Here is an 18872-nt window from a genome sequence, read left to right as displayed (position 1 = left end):
TACACATAGGTAAAGTAGACCTAAACTCTTAAAACGCAAGGACAAGTGTGCTTTCATTTTACTTTAATATACAATTGCATTAAAGCAGTAGCATCTGGCACACAGCACTCAGCCTGCAGTGCTGTAAATGGAACACTGATGACTTCTTTGGGGGGAAAAAAAGATGCCATCAAGTTAACATGCATTTCTTAGAATTTTCATTTGCGTTTTTAACCCCTTTGAGACTAGCCAAATCAGCTACTTCCAATGGAAGTATCTTGTGCATAAAAATAGCCAAACGGCTTATTAGTCCGATGGGGCTAATCAAGTCAGTGAGGTCTCATGTGCCTTGAAGAGACCCTGGTAAGACTGGTAAACACTGGCCCCTTTGACATGAATTCTCATTGTACTGCTGCATGGAGCATCTGCTCTCTCATTCTGGGATCACAGAAGAACCGGAGTTTCCGGGGTAATAGCTTCACCTCCACAGGCATAGCTTCATACTCCTCATTATCAATGCCAAAGGATCCCTCAGTGCCCTGTGTACAGATAACAGTGCTGATCAGGGTTAAACATTAAACAGATTATTTCAGCAATGCTGTAATACTGATACCTGATTTTACTAATAGACTACAGTTGAACACTTAGCTGAGTCTTAACCAAGATGACCCCCTCCCTATGCCTTCCAGCCATTTGGTCTCAACAACACAGTGAGAGCTATCCTGCACTGCACATAATATATTAAGAGTGTTGCATAAGATGTTACCTCACTTAGTTGCTAATTGGTGATAATTAAATGCTAGGGAGCTTTAATGACCCACATTGTTTATACTGAAGGATTCTTTGCTATTGGAACTACAATTATATGCACTTAGATCTTGGTCTGCCAGTGGTGACACAAGCTAATCCGCAGAAGTGCCTGTTAAATAACTCCTATTAAATCCATGTTACAAACACCTTTTGGTATTGTTTTACTATATTGATCTGAAACATGAGATGCAAAGTAATTCACGGGTCAGGAATTATTCAGCAGTAGAATTTTCTTGAGCATTTTCTATAACGCTGATAAAGTCACCAATGATTAAAACCATTCATCAAAATGGCAGGTTGAGTTTACCTAAACAAATTTGGTGACTGCTTTGCATGCACTTGACTCAAGGTAGGGCTACGTTACACGGATACTCAAACTAGCTCCAAGTGAACTGGTACACCAGAACAGCACAGATTAAAGGGAAGTAGCATAGGTCCTGGAAGTTAGAGGTATAGCAGTCCACCTGGATCAACATATCCCGCTTCTCTGCAAAGCTGGTGAGACTCATCCGAGCTGCCTCCAGTTCCTTCGTAAGACCTAGGTCAAGGAATTGAACAGCACTGCTTTGTGCCATGCACATATACTCTGAATGTCTTTGGAGCAGCTGCGGTATGAAGAGCTCATTTTATATCACAACCCTTACTTACGGCTCAGCTGTACTTAGCCCAGCACTCCAGAGTATTCTTTCAGAATCACAAAACTGCCACGATATGAGCTTGATGCAAGTATTAGGATGCTGGCTAATCAAGACATCATAATTCATGATTTTCACTTCATAGCCACAGGTTTTTTTCACCTTTTGCCATGTTCTATTCTCTCTTAATATGAAATTCTTTTGCTGAATGACAGATCATTTGAAGATAGAAATTATCTATGAGATTGACTTCAAGTCCTTGCAAAAACAAGAAACAGTCCTTCCCAAGGCTGCAGTAACAGCCTCTTCTTTCTAAGAGGCAACAAAAGACTAATCTAAACTACACAGGCGAATACAGTTTTGGCTTCTTTTTCAGTCTCGTCTATTCAAAGTTTCGAGACACTTCCCTGTAGTGATCTGAGCCCCACTGCCTTGTGTCACCCTCCTTGGTCTCCATAAAGCTTCTAATATTTATCTTCTCTACAGCACAATCCCTTCTAGGGTAAAATATAGATGAGGATTCAGTCTTCAATACTAAGGAAAAGAAGGTGTGCATATGCAATGCACCTGAGTAAGAGACCCTTTACAACCACCACCGCTGTCTACATAAAAGGTCTGTCACTGTTTACTGGCAGAATGAAGTTTCCCCTCTGGTTTACAGACCACTTTCCAGTATGTGTCTCCTAGTCAGGGACTGAGTTGCCGCACTGAGAAACTGAGTGTCTCACTGGCAGCATAATCAACCTCCCAGATTTGGAGTATGGATTTCTTAATGTGCAGCATCAACTGGCATGATGAAATAAAGTGACAGAGTTTTCCAACTCCCTCAGCTTCTCACCTCTGGAAGTTGCAAGATGCATCTGCTGGCTTGGATGCACTGACTCCCTTCAGGGCACGTATGTGGATCACGCATCTTTTGACTTCTGTTCAAACCAAAAGAGAGGTAAGGTAAGGAGATGATTCTCTAGGAAATAGCCGTCTTTAGGGATGACACTTCATTATGGATTGGTAAGTCACTATGCATTTGGTAAACTTAGAGGTTATGTGTATATACAAATATTTGTCATTTAACTGTGAGAAAGTAAACCAGACATTTCCTTTTCTGCTGCAGTCAATATATATAACAGTATGCACTGACAACCTCCAACCAGCTTCATCTCTGAGGCTCACTGAATACATTTGAACATGGTTTTGTATATTTGACTATACAGCACAGTTTTGTGCTCCTCACTTACATGCTGAACTGTACAATTCCTGCAATCAATGACTACCATCTCATGTCCCATGCACCCACATAACTTACCAGCAACCTAAGCAACCCTAAGCTAAAAAACCTGATAGAATTACAGTTATACTGAACCACTAAACTACCATCTAAAAACCGAACAAACAAGAAAACACCCTCTTTTCACATCAACGCCAGTCAGCATGAAGTTTCTTACTAGCTGCTTTTATATCATTCTTGTGAAGAAACCCCCAGAACATCATCATCTTACCCATTCCAAATAATACACCCGTTTTTGTCAGTTACTCCCTTCTGGTGTCTGTGAGATTCTTATTTACATACTGTACTTAGAGAAGGGCTACTTTCCTACTTCTGTGGATGTCAAATGGGAGCACATAGAAGGCAGTTGCCTGCCTTAGAAAGCTGGTCGCGCAAGTGCCATGTGGTCTTTTTCAAGACTTAGGTTGCTGTCCTGTCACTGGATCAACTGTTAAAGAACAGCGCATTGCGATTCCTTTTCCTAACGTGTGCTGCTGCAGAGTAAGCATGAGCTCTTGGGTATGCTGACCTACCTCTGGCCTCCTGACTGAAAACACACAGAACCTTTTGGCTGACCTTTGACAAAGGGTACACCACACCCCAGGTGGTAACCCCTCAGTTTGGGCCCCTCTCCAGACAGACAGCAACACACAAATAGCAAACGGGACAGCAGAGAGTTACAACGTTAATGTATCACAGCTCTCAAGCAAGGCAGAATTATCACAGATATTCCTCCAACAGGCAATGCCAGCTGTCCCCAACTTTTCTGTCTGTTCTGTAGACTGCTGTGAAAGAAGAGTGCATTTAAATATTGTCCAGGAAAAGAAGTCACAAAAACATGTCAGAAACTCCCTATACACCAAGCCTTCTATGCCTTGAGGAATGCAAGTGCCTCTTAAAATCACAGAAAATCCCAGAGAAAGAACATGAGAAGAGAGGGTTGAAACAGGAGATGATAATCAAAGACGGAGGAAAAACCAAGACACCAAAGGAAAGGGTAGGGAAGGTCAGAAGCAAGATTAACTGTGGAAAGTTTGTTTTTAATCAAATGTGTATATACTAAAAGATTAATGAGTGAATGTAAGGGAATTAAACATCCTCCCAGCAATATAAGTTATAAATCATTGATGGCGTGCAATACTGTCAGTTTATACAATGCTGTAAAAACAAGCAGCAAGATTCCCTGCTTAAGGTTTAACCTGCTCAGAGTTTGACATACAAGGTCCTAGATATTGCACTCAGGTGAGCAAGTAGATTTTTTGGTCCATGAAGGTAAATGAGGCTTTACATAGGTGCAATTATGGGGTCAAGGGAAGCTCAAAAGAGACAAGACACGGAACTAAAGATCAGTCAAAGGAGAATGCTGGTAGAAGCAAATAGACACAACTCCACTTGCAGTGATTGCCTCTTTAGAGGCCCAGTATAAAAGGATCAGAAATAATTTCCATTTGATTCCGCTCCTTACTCAAGATGACAGCAAAGTGGAACAGGAGCAAGACCAAGCCTAACAGCAACAGTTCCAATTGATTGTTTTATCCCGCTCCATACGCTGAATTACAAAAATACAGGCAGAGAGAGAACCACAACACCTACTGCAGATAACACACATAATTTTAACCTAGTTCTCATCTCCAGAAGCCGCCAATGTGAAATGATTCAGAGTAAGACTCGCTAACCAAAAAAAGTCTTCTGCACCATAGCTGGTAACTGTATTAATGCCCTAGAGTGACAGCTCTCCATACTTTCATATACAGAATCTAAGCTGGCTATCAGGACGTGGACTACTGATGCTGCACCTACCATCCCTGCTCTCCTTCGCTCCAGCACTTCTTAGTAAGCACTGCAGTGTAACCACCTGTTCTTCCTCCACCTTATCCTAAAATTCAGCTCTACCCCTCCTGCAGATGCTCTTGTTCACACAAATCTGATCCACAGCTGGAGGGCACTTTTATACACCTGGGATGACCTACTCCTTTCTTTGAAAACCAACAGCAGTTGCCCTCCAGCACTCTGATGCACCCTGCCACACCCCCACACACGCACACTGCCTGAGCCTGCATGGTAGTTTCCCGCTGGATGTGTGGTTTCTTCTGTGTGATCCATCGGTTCTGATCAGCTCGTGTCAGCGCCCTCTTCAATATAAAAAAAAAAATAAATTGATATCTGCACTGATAAGGTATTTTCCCTAAAAACATTTTCAACCCCCCAAATTCTGGCAGAGTTCAAAACTATGCATTAAAAAGGAAGAAAAAAGAAAGAGCTTCTTCACACATTTCCAAAGACAAACCCTGTTGGTGCTAGGCAATGGGGAGCCTCTAATAATGGGCTTGATTCAAACCTAGCTGCCAAAGGGCACTGTGCAGTGAAGGGCTTCTCTGAACACCCCGATTTTGCCTTGCAAAAACAGGGCACATTTTTTCTGTTCTGACTCCTCTCTGTAGGACTAACCAGTCCCTCCCGCTGCTCCCCCACCCCATACACCCCTCTTTCTCTTTCTTTGTTACCTACAGACTTTTGGGCACTATTTAATCAAAAGAGCTTGTTTCTTTGAACTTTGCTTGAACAGCAGCTCAAAGCTTTTGGTACTGCCTCTAATTAGCTCTAGCCAGCAGGGCATGTTAACTCTCACCAGAGGCTTTTTCTGCATGACAATGTAATTGCAGTCACAAAATGCGACATACTACTGTGTGAAGCATGTCCAGTCCACATGGCAGACATTCTTTACAGCGGATGTACACTCAATGGATGTACACAAATTCATCCACATTTTTTTCTGCTAGCAAAGTGTCCAAGAACTCAGCATAGCATCTCCTTTGTCTCCCTACTTTAAGAGGCCAGATTCCTCTTGCTGCTAATGGGAAAATCTCCTCCTCCTTTCCTTCTGTAGCCTTCAAAGCAAAGATTTCAGTCCCAAGCAACCTACAGTCCACATACCTCATGCAATTTAAAAGCAGCTGCAGGTGGTAACCTGACCTACCGGGTATGCATAGGTCAGAAGATCCTATACCCACTGAGGCTCATGGGATGCTCAAATAAGGGGCCTGCTGCTGCTATTAGTATCATAAACAAGACATACATGCAGGAATTATTAGGGTGATGACAAGCAGGTAAAAATGTGTTGAAATCTTTCCATTGGTTTCACTAGAGGGAGCTCTAAGACTAGAAAACAGTATTTGCAAATAAAAAGGTAATGTACAGAAGAGCACTCTTGGATTTAGTAGGAAAATCTGTTGCTGGTAAAAACTGCACTGAAATGCAACGTATTTGCTAGTGGGACTGTATGGAAGAGCTGGAAAAAGCAGCTCAGACGTGTGTCTGGTGAGAGCAGGAGGAACAAATGCACTACAAGGCAACATTCCAAGCACAAAGGAAGCAATACATGTTCACTTTCTCTACATGCTGCTTCTTCATACCTGCAGCACTCTTAGTCCATGTGCAAGCAGCACCAATACATTTGCTTAAAGTCCCTGTTTAAATTCTCATCTTCCAAAAATTCTTCCAGCTCAGACCTAATTTCTCACAAGAATTATTGAGCCAAGGGAGCCCCTCACTTAGAAGCAGGGCCTGCCTAACCAGAGTTCAAAAATCCTAGGTACCACTAGTACAAACATGTCAGCTCTGTGACCTGCCTCTCAAACCACTGAGCAGCTAGGGCTAAAAGATTCTGGGGCTAAGTCTGTATGGCTGTCTATAAAACTCGGTTATGACAGTATTATCCAAGTAGCACCAATCAATAGCAATGGGGAAAAAGATGAAAGGTATAGCAAACTCAGAAGCTAGGAAGAACTCCAGGTAGACTGCTCTGCCTTGTTTCCAGAAAGAGAGAATTAGTAAGAATTTTAAAGAACAAAATCAGTAATCCTCATGAAGCATTACTGACTGGTGTCCTTTGCAGTCCTCTGCTTCTGAATTTTGCAGCACAAGAGCAGAGAAAAACAGCACATTTCTCAGGAATCAGTGTTCGGACTCATACAGAGATTCCATCACCTTTTTGCAGCCTTCCCATACTCACCCTCTGTTTACAAACTGTCCTTTGCTGACAGTATCTGCTTCAATGCAAATATCCATGAAGTCTTCAGTGCGCTATGCAAAAAGAGATTCAGAAATGAAGCAGTTAACAGTTCAAAATGCCACACCCATGATACTGCAATATGTTCACAAAATGCCCAGTCCTTTGTCCCACAAAAGGAGGCAGAAGATGCATTTCTGCATTTCATGCTTTCTTCCACTCTCGATTTGAGATTGGGATTATAAATTATAGATAGTAAATTCTCACTGATGACTACTCAACAATAAATACCACAAGAAGTGAAATAATGATTCACATGTTTGGCTTCTTGTTGCATTTCACACACTTACTGAAGACAGTAATAGCAGATAGCTTGGGTTTACTTCTGTTCACAAAGATTTCTAATCAATGGGTCTTTCATGACTTTAAGCAATAGTACAATGATGCAACATTTGGCCACCAAGCACTACAGTAAGAGAATTTTAAACAATACAAATTGGAAGTCAAAGCGTTCTCAATATCATTCCTTTAAACTCCTTACTTAGCTTCTTTTCTATTTACAGCCTGCCCTTAAACCAAGTATACAGTAAAGCTTTTGCCGGGAAACCGACTTCGATTAAGATGCAATTAATTTTTCATTTATTTTATTTTATTTATTTATTTTAACATTTCTGTCCCGGCAAATGTCCTAGTGCAGATGCAATCAAAATTCCAAAATTAAAAATAAATGCATCTATCAGTATAACTTGTTTTATTCCTTTGCTGTATCTGCAGAGGTAGGCTTGGCACTGTCTGAGCTGCAACTGTATGGCTTTATCAGCTTCTCTTCAACAGGGCAGCCTAGGCACGAATCTGAGGTGAGACAGAAAGACAGGAGTGGCTGACAATACTCTGCAGATATGCCCTGGTATCGATTTGAGAGCTGTTGTTCAGCTTTGATGGCTACAGGGACAATGGCCTCAAGAGCGGGAGTTAAAAGCAGTTGTAAGGGGTCCATATCTGTAGAAAAAAAGATGCAGTATCAAGCTACTTCCAGCTCTAGAAACAGAGAAGTACAACTGCCCTAACATAAACTTGTCCATTTCTCTAGGCTACGCAAGAGACGTAAGAACCCTACATCACTTCTTTGTTCAATACCAATATTAAAGTCCATCCTGAAAGCATAAGGTCTGTGGCAATGAGACAGTTTTTCAGTTCTTGGTAGGTCTGTTTTTACTTTACATCACTGACTCTAATCCAGTTCAGCAACCAAAACTGTTTTGTTCAAGGGCCATCTAGAAACCACTAATAAACCAAATACCCTGGTAGTCTCTGTCTAGCTTCTACCATTACTAGGACACTGGTGGTCCAAATCATAAGCCACTGATGAAGACGAAACTAAAATTTATGTGGTACATTCTAAGGAGAAAACAGGAGGAAATTTTAAGACTAGATTTGTCTGCTTTTTGGGGGTTGACTGATCCTACAAAGATAACATATCAATATAACACAAATTTTCAGGTTCTTAAAGACCCTGAATTCTGAGCAAGAAACATGTTGCAGTAAGTTCAACACCTCCTGTTAATCTGGGTGTAGTGGCAGTGGTTTCCTGCAGCCATGAGGAAGACATGAAGGGCAGCTCACCAGTACAGCATCACTGTGTTAGCATTTTCCAGTAAAATCAAAGACTGCCATCTATCCAAATAGCTTTCACAGCAATAAAATTGCACCAAAACACAGACATAAGCCAAAGACAGGTTTTAAAACAGTGAATGAACAGCATGAGCATGTTGAGAAGGTTATGACAGGAACAGTTCCCTTGCTCCCTTCATTCTACTCTTCCACAACCACCTGCATTTCCTGTCCTTTCACTCAGTGTAGCCCCTGTCCTTTCTCTCGTCCCAGTTCTTTTTAACTCTTTGCTCTGCAAGCCAAAAGACAGAGAAAAGGCCACAATACCAGGCAGACATTCAGGCTCACAGCTTCCTTCCAGCACCAGTTGATAAAATAGAATCACTCTCCCATGGGTCAAGAAGGAAAGGAGTGCCTACTTTGATGCCTTGTTTTCTCTCGGGCAATCCTAAAGCTTCTGTTTGGCTAGTGAAACCTTCTCGTTACACAAATTCTTCCTGATCCCACTGCATCCCAGTTTTACATGGGTCTCCAGTGCTTGTACACTGGCTCTGAAACTTGCCCATTCCTGGATTCAGTCATGGGTCCCTCCTTGCATAGGGCAGTAAATTTTATTTATATAGACACAAGAATGGGAGTTTAGCAAGAAAGGAAAACTGTGTGGGCCGGCAGCATTTGGAATCCAGTTATACTATAGTCTTACTGTCAGATCAAGCTGCCTGTTCCGAGTTGCAATGGAAAGCTCAATAGTGGATAGCTTCAGTTCTTCCCAATCCTCCGGGGTTACCTCCTGGGGGATTTCTGTGAATCCAGAAGAGAAGATATCATTAAATGGAATTTAATTACACAGATCATCATTTCACTGCTATGAAGCACGAAACATCAATCTGCAAAAATCACTCTGACCCATTGTGACCACTAGCTTTGTTTCTTTCAAACGTCAAAATCTTAAAAAAGGAAAAGGGAGCTCGGGAATACTGAAGGAAAGAAAAAAATACCACCAGTATTCACACAGTAGCAGGAAAAACTATCAAGCACATTACATGGCAGCCCTGTGAGTCCTTATACCCAGAGATTAACAGATCTCCTGGGCTGGTATTACAGAAACATTTAGAAAACACATGAAGCACTGCTACCACAAAAACAGGAATCCAATGTTCAGGATGCAATGGTAACATGTATTTTCTATAGGAGGAAACCTTAGGGTTCAGATCTCATATACAGGTCACTTAGTCCACGCTTCTGTCTAAATCACCTCTGCTAGCCAAGAAGGAATGAGAAGGACTTTGCATCACTCAAGATTGTGCAAAATACACGCTCCCCTTCCACATGCACATGCCTAGCTAACAACGCAACCCAAGAGAGGATCACAGAGCACACAGAAGAAAATTTATGGTACAGAAAGAAATTTAACTTACTAAGAGAAACTTAATGCTTCTGCATGGCCTAAGTTTTATTGTTCTATTTTAAGTAACATTTGTTGCTCTGTATCAGCAACTCCTCCCACCCAGAAAAACAAGGGCTGCTCCTCTCTTGCCAGCCCACTAAGAAGCCATTCTACAGGGGGAAGATTTCAAGAAACTCACCCATAAGAGCCAAGTATCACCTATGGAGGCTTCCATAGCAATGGCAAGCAACTGCGAGCCTAGGGAACACCCTGGGTTCTTTACAAATGCATTTTTGTTTATGAGACCACAAGCACTGACAGGACTACTCTGTTCCATTTCTGGCAGATATCACTGTAACTATCTTGACAAAGTCACAGTTTTAATAAATAATAATAATAGTAATAATAATAATAATAATATAAATATGAGAAAGTAGAAAAGTAAAGCAGAACCCCACCCCTCTCTGATCTATTAGAGGAGTAAAGCCTGCCTGTGAGTTTATGCCAAAATACGCTCACTTCACCTTTTGGAGGAGATGACCAGTATAACCAAAGTCGTCTGTAAAGCCTCATGTACAAAGGAGGTCTGGACGGTTTCTCCTCTGGCTCTTCTGGAGGTCTCTCAGTTGGACCCAGATACATGAGAGCAGCTTGATGTTTCTGAGGCCATTCCTTGGATTTACATGGAAAGGAAAGACAGAAGATAAAGGGCTTTTTGTTGAGCACTTACCTGTTCATTCTGTTTAGTCCTTCAGCCTATTTATTCTGTGCTCCCAAGTACTCCTTCAGAGCTACCCAGATCCCACCACTGCCTCAGCCTACCTTATTGCTCTCCAGCCTCCAGGTACATATGCGAGAAGACATTTTTGCAGATTACCCACAGTTCCCAAGTCTACTAATCTACTCCTTCCCCACGCAGAAGTGAGGTATTTTCCCCTCTATAAGCAGAGGGTAAAGGGATGTTTTCTTTGCTGCTGATGTGTGACAGGGTGACACAGCTGCTTCTGGCTGGAGGGAACAACCAAAACCGCAAGGTCCACATTAATGTTTGAAAGAACAATTGGTTTCTGCATGGCACAAAGGCAACCTCAAAGAGCAACTGCACAGCGGGGTCTAGGGCAAACAGGCAAAGACTACAGTGCTGTGTGCAGCCAAGGGGCACTAAAACCTGGCAGGCCTTTGTTCTCCAACAACTCAAACGATCAAGATCTGACCTTATAGTCAGGTGTTTATAGAGAGCAATACAACAGGTCTTAAGGCAAGTCAGGTGAGCTTTATAAAGCATCTGAGGGAAAAAAAAAAAGAAAAAAAAGTAACACATTATTCTCGGTGATATTTCAGACTCCAGTGCCAGAAACTGATGGGCTACAGAAGAACCTTAGCTCCTGAAATACTTCCAGATGCTGAAAAAGTTTATTTCCTCTCATTTTGTTTTATAAATAATTTCTGAAATGCTCAAAACATAGGACTTATGGAGGGAATAATACGATTGTTTTTTAAATGTATATACTAAAACAACCCACCAAGAGCCCACATGTACTCGATACAATTATTTTTCTATACACAAAACTTTAGAAGTAGTTTTGGATCACACAGCACAGGTTGTTAAGCTAATTTACCGCACATCTCTAAGAGCAAGGAATGCTTACATAATAAACAGGACAAACAGAGGTTGTATCAGTAGGGCAATACACGAACAATAAGTATTAATGATTAAAGGGAAAAGCAGCAATGCTGTGATAATTTAAGCCTATATATATAACTAGAAAAGATGAAGTGCACAGCAGCAAAGTCAAGCTAGGAGGAGATTAAGCTCAACAGGCTGGAGACATTTCTTATGGAAATTAACAAAATGATAACATAAGAGGCACATAAAGCAATGAATACCACTATTAGGGGAGATCATGTAAAAACTTTTCTATCTTAATAGCAGAAGAAGTGGGCACTTCTCTTTAACCTGCAGCAGGTCAAACAGATCTTTTTAATGTACAATGAATAGCTCACCAGTGAAATCCACTATCGCTGCCACTAACTGAGACTAAGGACTCAACAGAAGTGAGAAAGGGGCTGGAGAAAAGTGAAGAATAGGTTCCTACCTAGAATGCCAGCACACAGAATCATCACCTCAAATTTCCTGGGGATGGGGGCGGAGGAAACAAATCTTTCATGGACGCATTACAATTTAACTCCTCTTTACAGGAGCTTCCTATAAAGGAAGCATTGGCACTATCACAGACAGCATGGCTGGACTGCACAATCTGCTCTACCGTACCAGCTCCTGGGTATTTCCACAGCCTTTCATGAGGCTCCTTATATGTTCAGAGAACAGGAAAAGCATGTGAATGAAAATGCCTCACCTTTCATGCAGGTCAAATTTTAATCTTTCCAGGATCAATTTTAAGCAACAGGTAAGTTTAAGGTGACATATAAGCTATTAATCTTCATGTTCATTTTGCTACACATGGAAGCCTGATTATCAACGTGCATGAGCAGTCTAATTATAGCCACTTCTGCCAGATGAATAAATCAGAACGAAATGTCATCATAAGAAAGACTGTTGAGAAAAGGTGACAGAGCACTTTAATGGTTATCTTCAGCACCACTACTGCACTCCAGTTTCAAAGGTGATTACTGGCTCCCCCTGGTGATCTTGCAGCAACAGATCCTCAGTAAAGAAATTTTTTTTTTTTTTTTTAAGTATTCCTCCTCCCCTTCATCTCTTCAGAAGTTGTCTGTCAATTGGTAGGTTTTTTAACAAGTCGAGTTTCACTCCCATTTTATATTGTTACCAGAACCCTTCACAAAAACTTGCAGATAAATTAAACAAAGCATAGTCAGCCTTTTCATTTCCCAACTACAAAAACACTTTTCCTTGCAATTACGCTTTACCTTAAATGTACTGAAAAAGTGAGCTGCTTTGGTTTTCAGAGGTCCAAGGTACCAGTACCTGAAAAAAAGAACACAGATAGAACTTCTAAGATATCCAGGGGTCGATACTGGGAAAGGGAGAAATCTTGCATGAAGTCAGAGCACACAGACTTGTTTGCCACTGAAGTTAGTGCTCCCCTACAACCTTTAGCTTTGTGATACTATAAGATAGTTTCTACACATCACCAGCAGCTTAGCACTGACATCCCTTTCCTGAGTTATAGATCAGCAAAATGCAGTATACAATCTTCACTACAGGCAGCGTGACATCTCAGTAGCAGAATTTTACCTAGTTATGCGACGCAACTGGAAATGATTTAAAGGTCTGTGGTCTAACAGCTGGTGGGATGCATCTCCACAATATGCAATAAAGAATGAGGTTGGAGGAAACAAACAAAAATCAACAGCTTCAGTGACAAAAGAACAGAGCCAGCAAACATCAGTTTGCCCCAAAGGATTCTCAGATCAAAATCAATGTTTTACAAAATAAAAATCCATTGTATAGAATCTAAAGATGTGACTATATTTAGGCAGGCTTGGCACACGTTTTGATCACTGTCTTCCACCAAAGAAGGTCAACAAAGCACATTAAACACCATCAGCTCAAGAGTACTGCAGATTTAAGTGTATCATTAACTACTAACGCGTGCAACTGTCACACCACTCCCATCAAGTCGTGAAATTGTCTGTAAAATAATAAAACCTCAAAAACATAAAACAGCACCATATCTCCACCAGGATAGTGCTTAGCAGAGGGATAGCCAGAGAAATTTCTGAAACTGGGGCTTATGGCTCGAATCCCTTCATAGCAGGTGCCTTCTTGTAAGTATAAGATCAGTTGTACTGGAATACACCAAACATTCATTTAGCCCAATAACCCATCTCTGATAGGGACCAAAAGTGGATGCTTAGGGAGAAGTATAAAAACAGGACAAGCACACACAGTCCTTGTCCCAAGCACGTTCTGAGCACCCATTCACTTGTGGCTGAAGTGCTTTCCAAGCTGGGCACATTTTCTACGCATTCAAAAACATTCATGGAAGAGAATGAGGTTTGAAAACGTTCACACTGCCCCAAGTCCAAAAGGTGCTGTCATGCCTCCAGCACTGAGTCCAAAAGACTCTTACGAAAGGGAACTGCTGCAGGAAAAGATGTGAAGGCTGACACTAGGCAAAAAACAGGGCATGTGCTGGAAGCCTAGTGAGAGTGCAGAGGGGAGAAAAGTGCACTTCCTTAATCTTGGGGCTGCAGTCAGCAGGAGAGGCTGAAGCATAGCCAAGTCAGCACCTACACAAGCTATGCAGCATGTCCCTTGCTTCCCAGGGACAAACACCCTGGCCATTTACTGCATCTCCCCCGTTCCATATCACCTCTCAATCCTACTCAAATATCTGCCAGCCAGACTCCAGACCTCCAGAGGTCTTCTACCTCTTGTTTCCTGACAAAGGTAGCTCATTCCCAAAACACATGGTATTTCCTTATAGCTGTGCAGCAGAGGCATGTGCTGCAATTCCTCCATAACAGTCTGAGAAGTGAACTGCTTTGGCCCTGCTGTTCCTTCACTAGATAATGCTAGTCATTTGATACACAGACAGTGGCATATTAAGTGTCCATTTGGAGAAAGCCCAACAATTATTAGTTTAGCATTCAGAGAACAGTCATCAGACAGCACGGTCCATGCCATTTTTGGCAGGAACTGAAGGGCATTTCTACTGCATCTGATGTCCCTTGTTGGAATTGAGTTACAGAGTCTGCGTGTGTCTTTTCATCGGCAACTGATGAAAAACAATGGCCAATTACTTTACTTAGACTTTACCCAAGGGAGAGCTTTTCCCACTGATACAATCTGAATAAAGTTCCAGAAGTGGGCACCACAAGGCAAGCAGAAAGTAAATACTTAAAAGAACAGGTCAGCACCAAATAAGTGTTTATTTCAAGTGACAAAAATGCTGAAATGTCTTCCACTCCCATGTGTGTAATGAGAGACCTAACAAGAGTGGGTGCCTCTGCCTGGCAAATGCCTACAGGCATTTGAAAAGACTTCTTTACAAGAGAGGGGTATGTCCTTTTAGGCAACAGATGCTAAAAAAGGTACAGTTTCAAAAAACAGTATTTTCTTACTTGCTAACTTTAACTCCTGCATCTCTGTAAGATCCCCATCTTAAACCAGTCACTGCAAACACAGGCTGTTCCTTTTCTCCCTGTAAAGCAAAATAAACATTGCAAAATTGCTTTCTCTTATCTTGTTTCCAACTTTGTTTTTTGCAGCTAGGAAAATATCATTTCTATATAAAAACTGATTTCTGATTAATCCCAAAAGTGAAATTTCACGGAAGAGGTATGATAAATAGCTAACAGCAATAAAACTAAGCAGAATTTAAGTGTTATACATTCCATCTGCTCCCAGAGAGGAATATAAGAGGTGAAATTTTGAAGAGGTTGATTGAGTTTGAGTGCACACCCAGTAATAGCCATTTCATTTTGTGGATATTGTCAGCCAAAAGCAAGGAGCTCTGCACAGTGACACTAAGTTCTTGCTGCAGAAATGTCCATTCTACAACATAAGAGAAAAATACTATTCAAAAACCATACGGGACATAGTCAAAGATTTTCCCATTTCACATTTTTCAGTTTGTAGAAGCAAGCTATTAACTCCACAATACATATGAATGCATTAAATCAGCTCAGACAGCTATTGTTACCTCTCACCGTTTCTACAGAAATATCGGTGTTAGCAAGTTTTTTATTCGTCAATACTCTCTGAGCCTCAAAAAAAGATGTTCAGGCATCCTAGTGTTTTCTCCCGTTTAGACTATCTGATTTCATAGCATACAGTGGACAAATGACTGCTACCAGAACTGCTGATATAAACCAAAATTCATGACAGCATTACACAGAGGAAAAGCAGTCCATATAAACAGAACAACATGAGAATAGGAAAGTTTTAGGAACTTTGGGTGCCAAATAAGCAGATGCTTTTACCTTGATCTGCAAGACATCAAGTGGAACCATCTCTCCCTTCAAAATGGCCAATGTAGCATTAGTAATATGTCTGCAAAACAAACAGGAAAGAAGCAAAGGAAAACAAACAGGAAGGAAGGAAAAGAGTAAGCTTTAAAATTACACTTTTTTCAGCAAACCCCACTACGAGTCCAGGTGGGGCTTTTTTGCAGCAAACACAACCATCCCAGGGAAAGAACTCTGACAAAGTACTGCACTTCCTTGAAATCAGAAAGCAAACTGGGTGGCTGCAACACATGACAAAGCCTGCATTCTAACAAACAGCAAAAGACACGAAAAGCAAAAGGAAGTTCTCAGCCTAAGCTTTTCAGAGATTCCTCCTTCTTCAGCTAATCTGGCAGATCACACGCCAACTCTGTTACTTGCTCTTTCAGATACTTAACACACTAAGGACCAAAATCATGGTTTTATTTTATTGGTGGCAAGTATAACAACCCGGGAGAGAAGGGGGTGGTCATGAGTGGTCTAAATTCATGTGTCTAAGATTGAATTGCCTTAGTATGTTAATTTGTTTTGAAGTTTTCAAGCAACATAAACCTACCTATCAGCAGTGCTCATGTGGTTTTGGTCTCCATTAAGTTGTGGACAGTAGCTAAGGCACTTTCTTATTTCAAGTCGTAAAGCGTGGCACTAAAGATTTTGTAACCAAAGTGTTCAAGTTCATAAAGAAGTCTCTATGTTCAGACCTTGAAGCATATATTTCATTAAAACCCTTTCCTTATTTTCAAAATGGGGTAAAATTTAAATTCCACATTGCACACATTTCCAGTGTCTCAGCTGGACAGGGAAAAAAAACCCAAAACCAAATGCAGTTTTCAGATCCAGCCCAATATTCATGTGAATCAGCAGGAGAAATTGCCCTTGGCTTCATCAGGCTTAGAATACTGAAACAGAGAAGGAAGCTGTTCTTCCCTCAGCCTTCTTTTCTCCTAACTTTTATCTTTCTGTAAGACCTCTACAGTTCCTACACTCCAAAGGTAAGATCTAATAGTGCAGAAGGAACCAAAGCCCAAATATTTCTTTTTAAAATATCACTTCTGCACTTCCTAAGTCAGGTTCTGTTACTCGCGTGGGTTGTTAAGCAGCCTATTGACCAAATTCCTTTCAACTTCACCAATATGCTGCAGTCTCACCTGCACAGTTCATTACCTTGGGGCAAGAAGATCATTCATTTCAAACAGCTTCTTTAGAACCCAAACATAAATTATTATTTTAATCTTAGCTGCTGATTACAGCCTTGTCCATCTTGCCGAGCTTCAAAGCACTCTGGTAGTTTTAATGAAGGATGTTATGCCAGTTGGCTCGTGGGTTTTATGTATGATGGATACCAGCAAGGGTTCCGCAAAGAAGAATGTTAATGAGTTACTGGGAGAACCAGAGTGAACAGATTTCAGGAGCAAGGAGAAATATATTCATTAGTATGGGAGGAGAGGAAGGTAAAAATTGAAAAGAAATGAAGTGTGGGGAAAAGAAAGCTTAGTTGACTAGCCTTTTTACTTTAGAAGTGGACAAAACAAACTTACAACAAACTGAAATGCAGGCAACAGATACTGCCAGATTGGATCATATCCAGGATGCTGATAGATAAGATTCAGGTTGTTGGAGAGTTGCCAGCATCAGCCCATCACAGGGATGGGCGAGAAACCCTGCAGAAGTCAGTAATGGGATCCAGCCTTTCCCAAAAAGATATTCTTGTACGCCTTACTTTGCAGGTGGTAACCAGGTTATATGTGGACTGGTTTCTAGAGTTCTTAAATTGGAGAAGGGACGGAAGGAGGACTTTTTTTGGTTTATCTTGTCATATCCTTGCTATATCCTTGTCATATCCTTTCTGATTACTCCTAAGAGGCTTAATCCTTTTAATCCTTTTTTTTTTTTTTTTGAAAACTCTGAACATCACACGATCACAGAGAAATTAGCTAAAGCAAATTATTTCATGTTCTAATAATACATACATTTCCTTCTTTTAATTTTAGTCAGTTTTTGGAAGCCATTAACTGAGGCAAGTCCAGAGAATCATCAGGCTCTGCCCAGAGACTACCAACTTCTATGTAACATAGAAGAAAAAGAAAAGTATCAAGCTACCAAGAAGCACTGCTCCTTGAAAACAAACGAAAAAAAGCCCCCTTTCAGAAACATGTCATACTTACTGGACTTGGTTCGTGCTCTCAGGGTAAAGCGTGTGGCTCAGAGTGCAGGTCTTCCCAAGAGGTATGAATCCTATAGGAATCTTACTGAAGACAGCCTGGACACATGAGGAGAGTAAATTAACATTTGCATCAGCTGAACGAAGCTTCCTGTGTGGAGATCACAGCTGTGTCTGATATCACCCCTTTGGCACTAAGCAGCCAGGCACTTCCTTAAATGAGGCAGTAATACATAATGACTCAGAACATGGCATCCAAATCTGTGAACCCACCACTGCCAACTGGGTACAAAGGAGCTCTCTGTAATCATTAAGAGCATTGATACATACAGGTTGGCAGCCATGTCTTAACTAATGCATGGATTCTGTCAGCAATCTGCCATCTTTCTTAATACTGACAGTGGCATCACAAGCTCTGAACCTCATTTACCATTGCAGAAATCCCCCTCTGACAGAGTAACCTTGCATGGCAAAGAGAGTTTCTCAGTTAAGGAAAGGAAATTAATTGATTCCTCTGGCATCCAAATCATGAAGCAGCAGAAGGTCTAATTTTTGGAAGTCATTGACCGTGTTATTTTTCTGTACCACAGTTCAGCAAAAGGGCTTGTTGAAGGAGCAAGTTATTACACTATACCTCATAATAAACTGTGCTTCTTGAAGCATGTCAGCAAATCAATGCAAACTACCATATATCACAATGTATCATCTCCCTCCTGGGCACTGCTACTAGCAGCGCCATGATACTGCAAATCCGCACCGACTAAATAATATCCCTCTCACTTCATGCTCACCCACTCTCCCTTGCTATCTCTGTGTCACCTGCAAGTCTTAACACATTTCAAACACCCTTCTCATTTTCTTCAGAATTGTTTTACAGCGTGCAGACCACAGGCTATTTGCAGCTCATGCAGTCATGCTCTGCTCCCCTGGCTGCTAGGAACAGCGGTTCTGGAATACCTTGCACAGGCTCTTCTTATCCAGGCAACAGTGGTATGACATACCCGAGTGAAAAGGGATGCAGAGCACAGAGTGAGGGGGCTGAACTGCAGATCTCTATTCCTAGGACAGAGTGATATGAAGGA

At 41.3% G+C, this 18872-nt stretch overlaps 1 protein-coding gene across 1 annotated transcript in view; it reads right to left on the bottom strand.

Moving 5' to 3' along the window:
- Positions 1–46: 46 nt before the first annotated feature.
- The window catches only part of AGK (acylglycerol kinase), a 36333-nt gene continuing 17507 nt past the window's right edge, over positions 47–18872 (bottom strand). The window contains exons 7-15 of the mRNA XM_076340289.1: positions 17795–17889; positions 15606–15675; positions 14745–14824; positions 12585–12642; positions 10220–10367; positions 9012–9109; positions 6701–6771; positions 2263–2347; positions 47–518 (exon numbers count right to left, since the gene is read on the bottom strand). Of these exons, the coding sequence (XP_076196404.1) occupies positions 381–518; positions 2263–2347; positions 6701–6771; positions 9012–9109; positions 10220–10367; positions 12585–12642; positions 14745–14824; positions 15606–15675; positions 17795–17889 (843 nt within the window). The 3' untranslated portion in view covers positions 47–380. The remainder of the gene's footprint in view (positions 519–2262; positions 2348–6700; positions 6772–9011; positions 9110–10219; positions 10368–12584; positions 12643–14744; positions 14825–15605; positions 15676–17794; positions 17890–18872) is intronic.

This window comes from Aptenodytes patagonicus, chromosome 1 (genome assembly GCF_965638725.1).
Source record: "Aptenodytes patagonicus chromosome 1, bAptPat1.pri.cur, whole genome shotgun sequence".
NCBI classification, from domain to species: Eukaryota; Metazoa; Chordata; class Aves; order Sphenisciformes; family Spheniscidae; genus Aptenodytes; species Aptenodytes patagonicus.
Note: the sequence above shows the minus strand (reverse complement) of the source record. Positions and strands in the feature narration are given on the sequence as shown.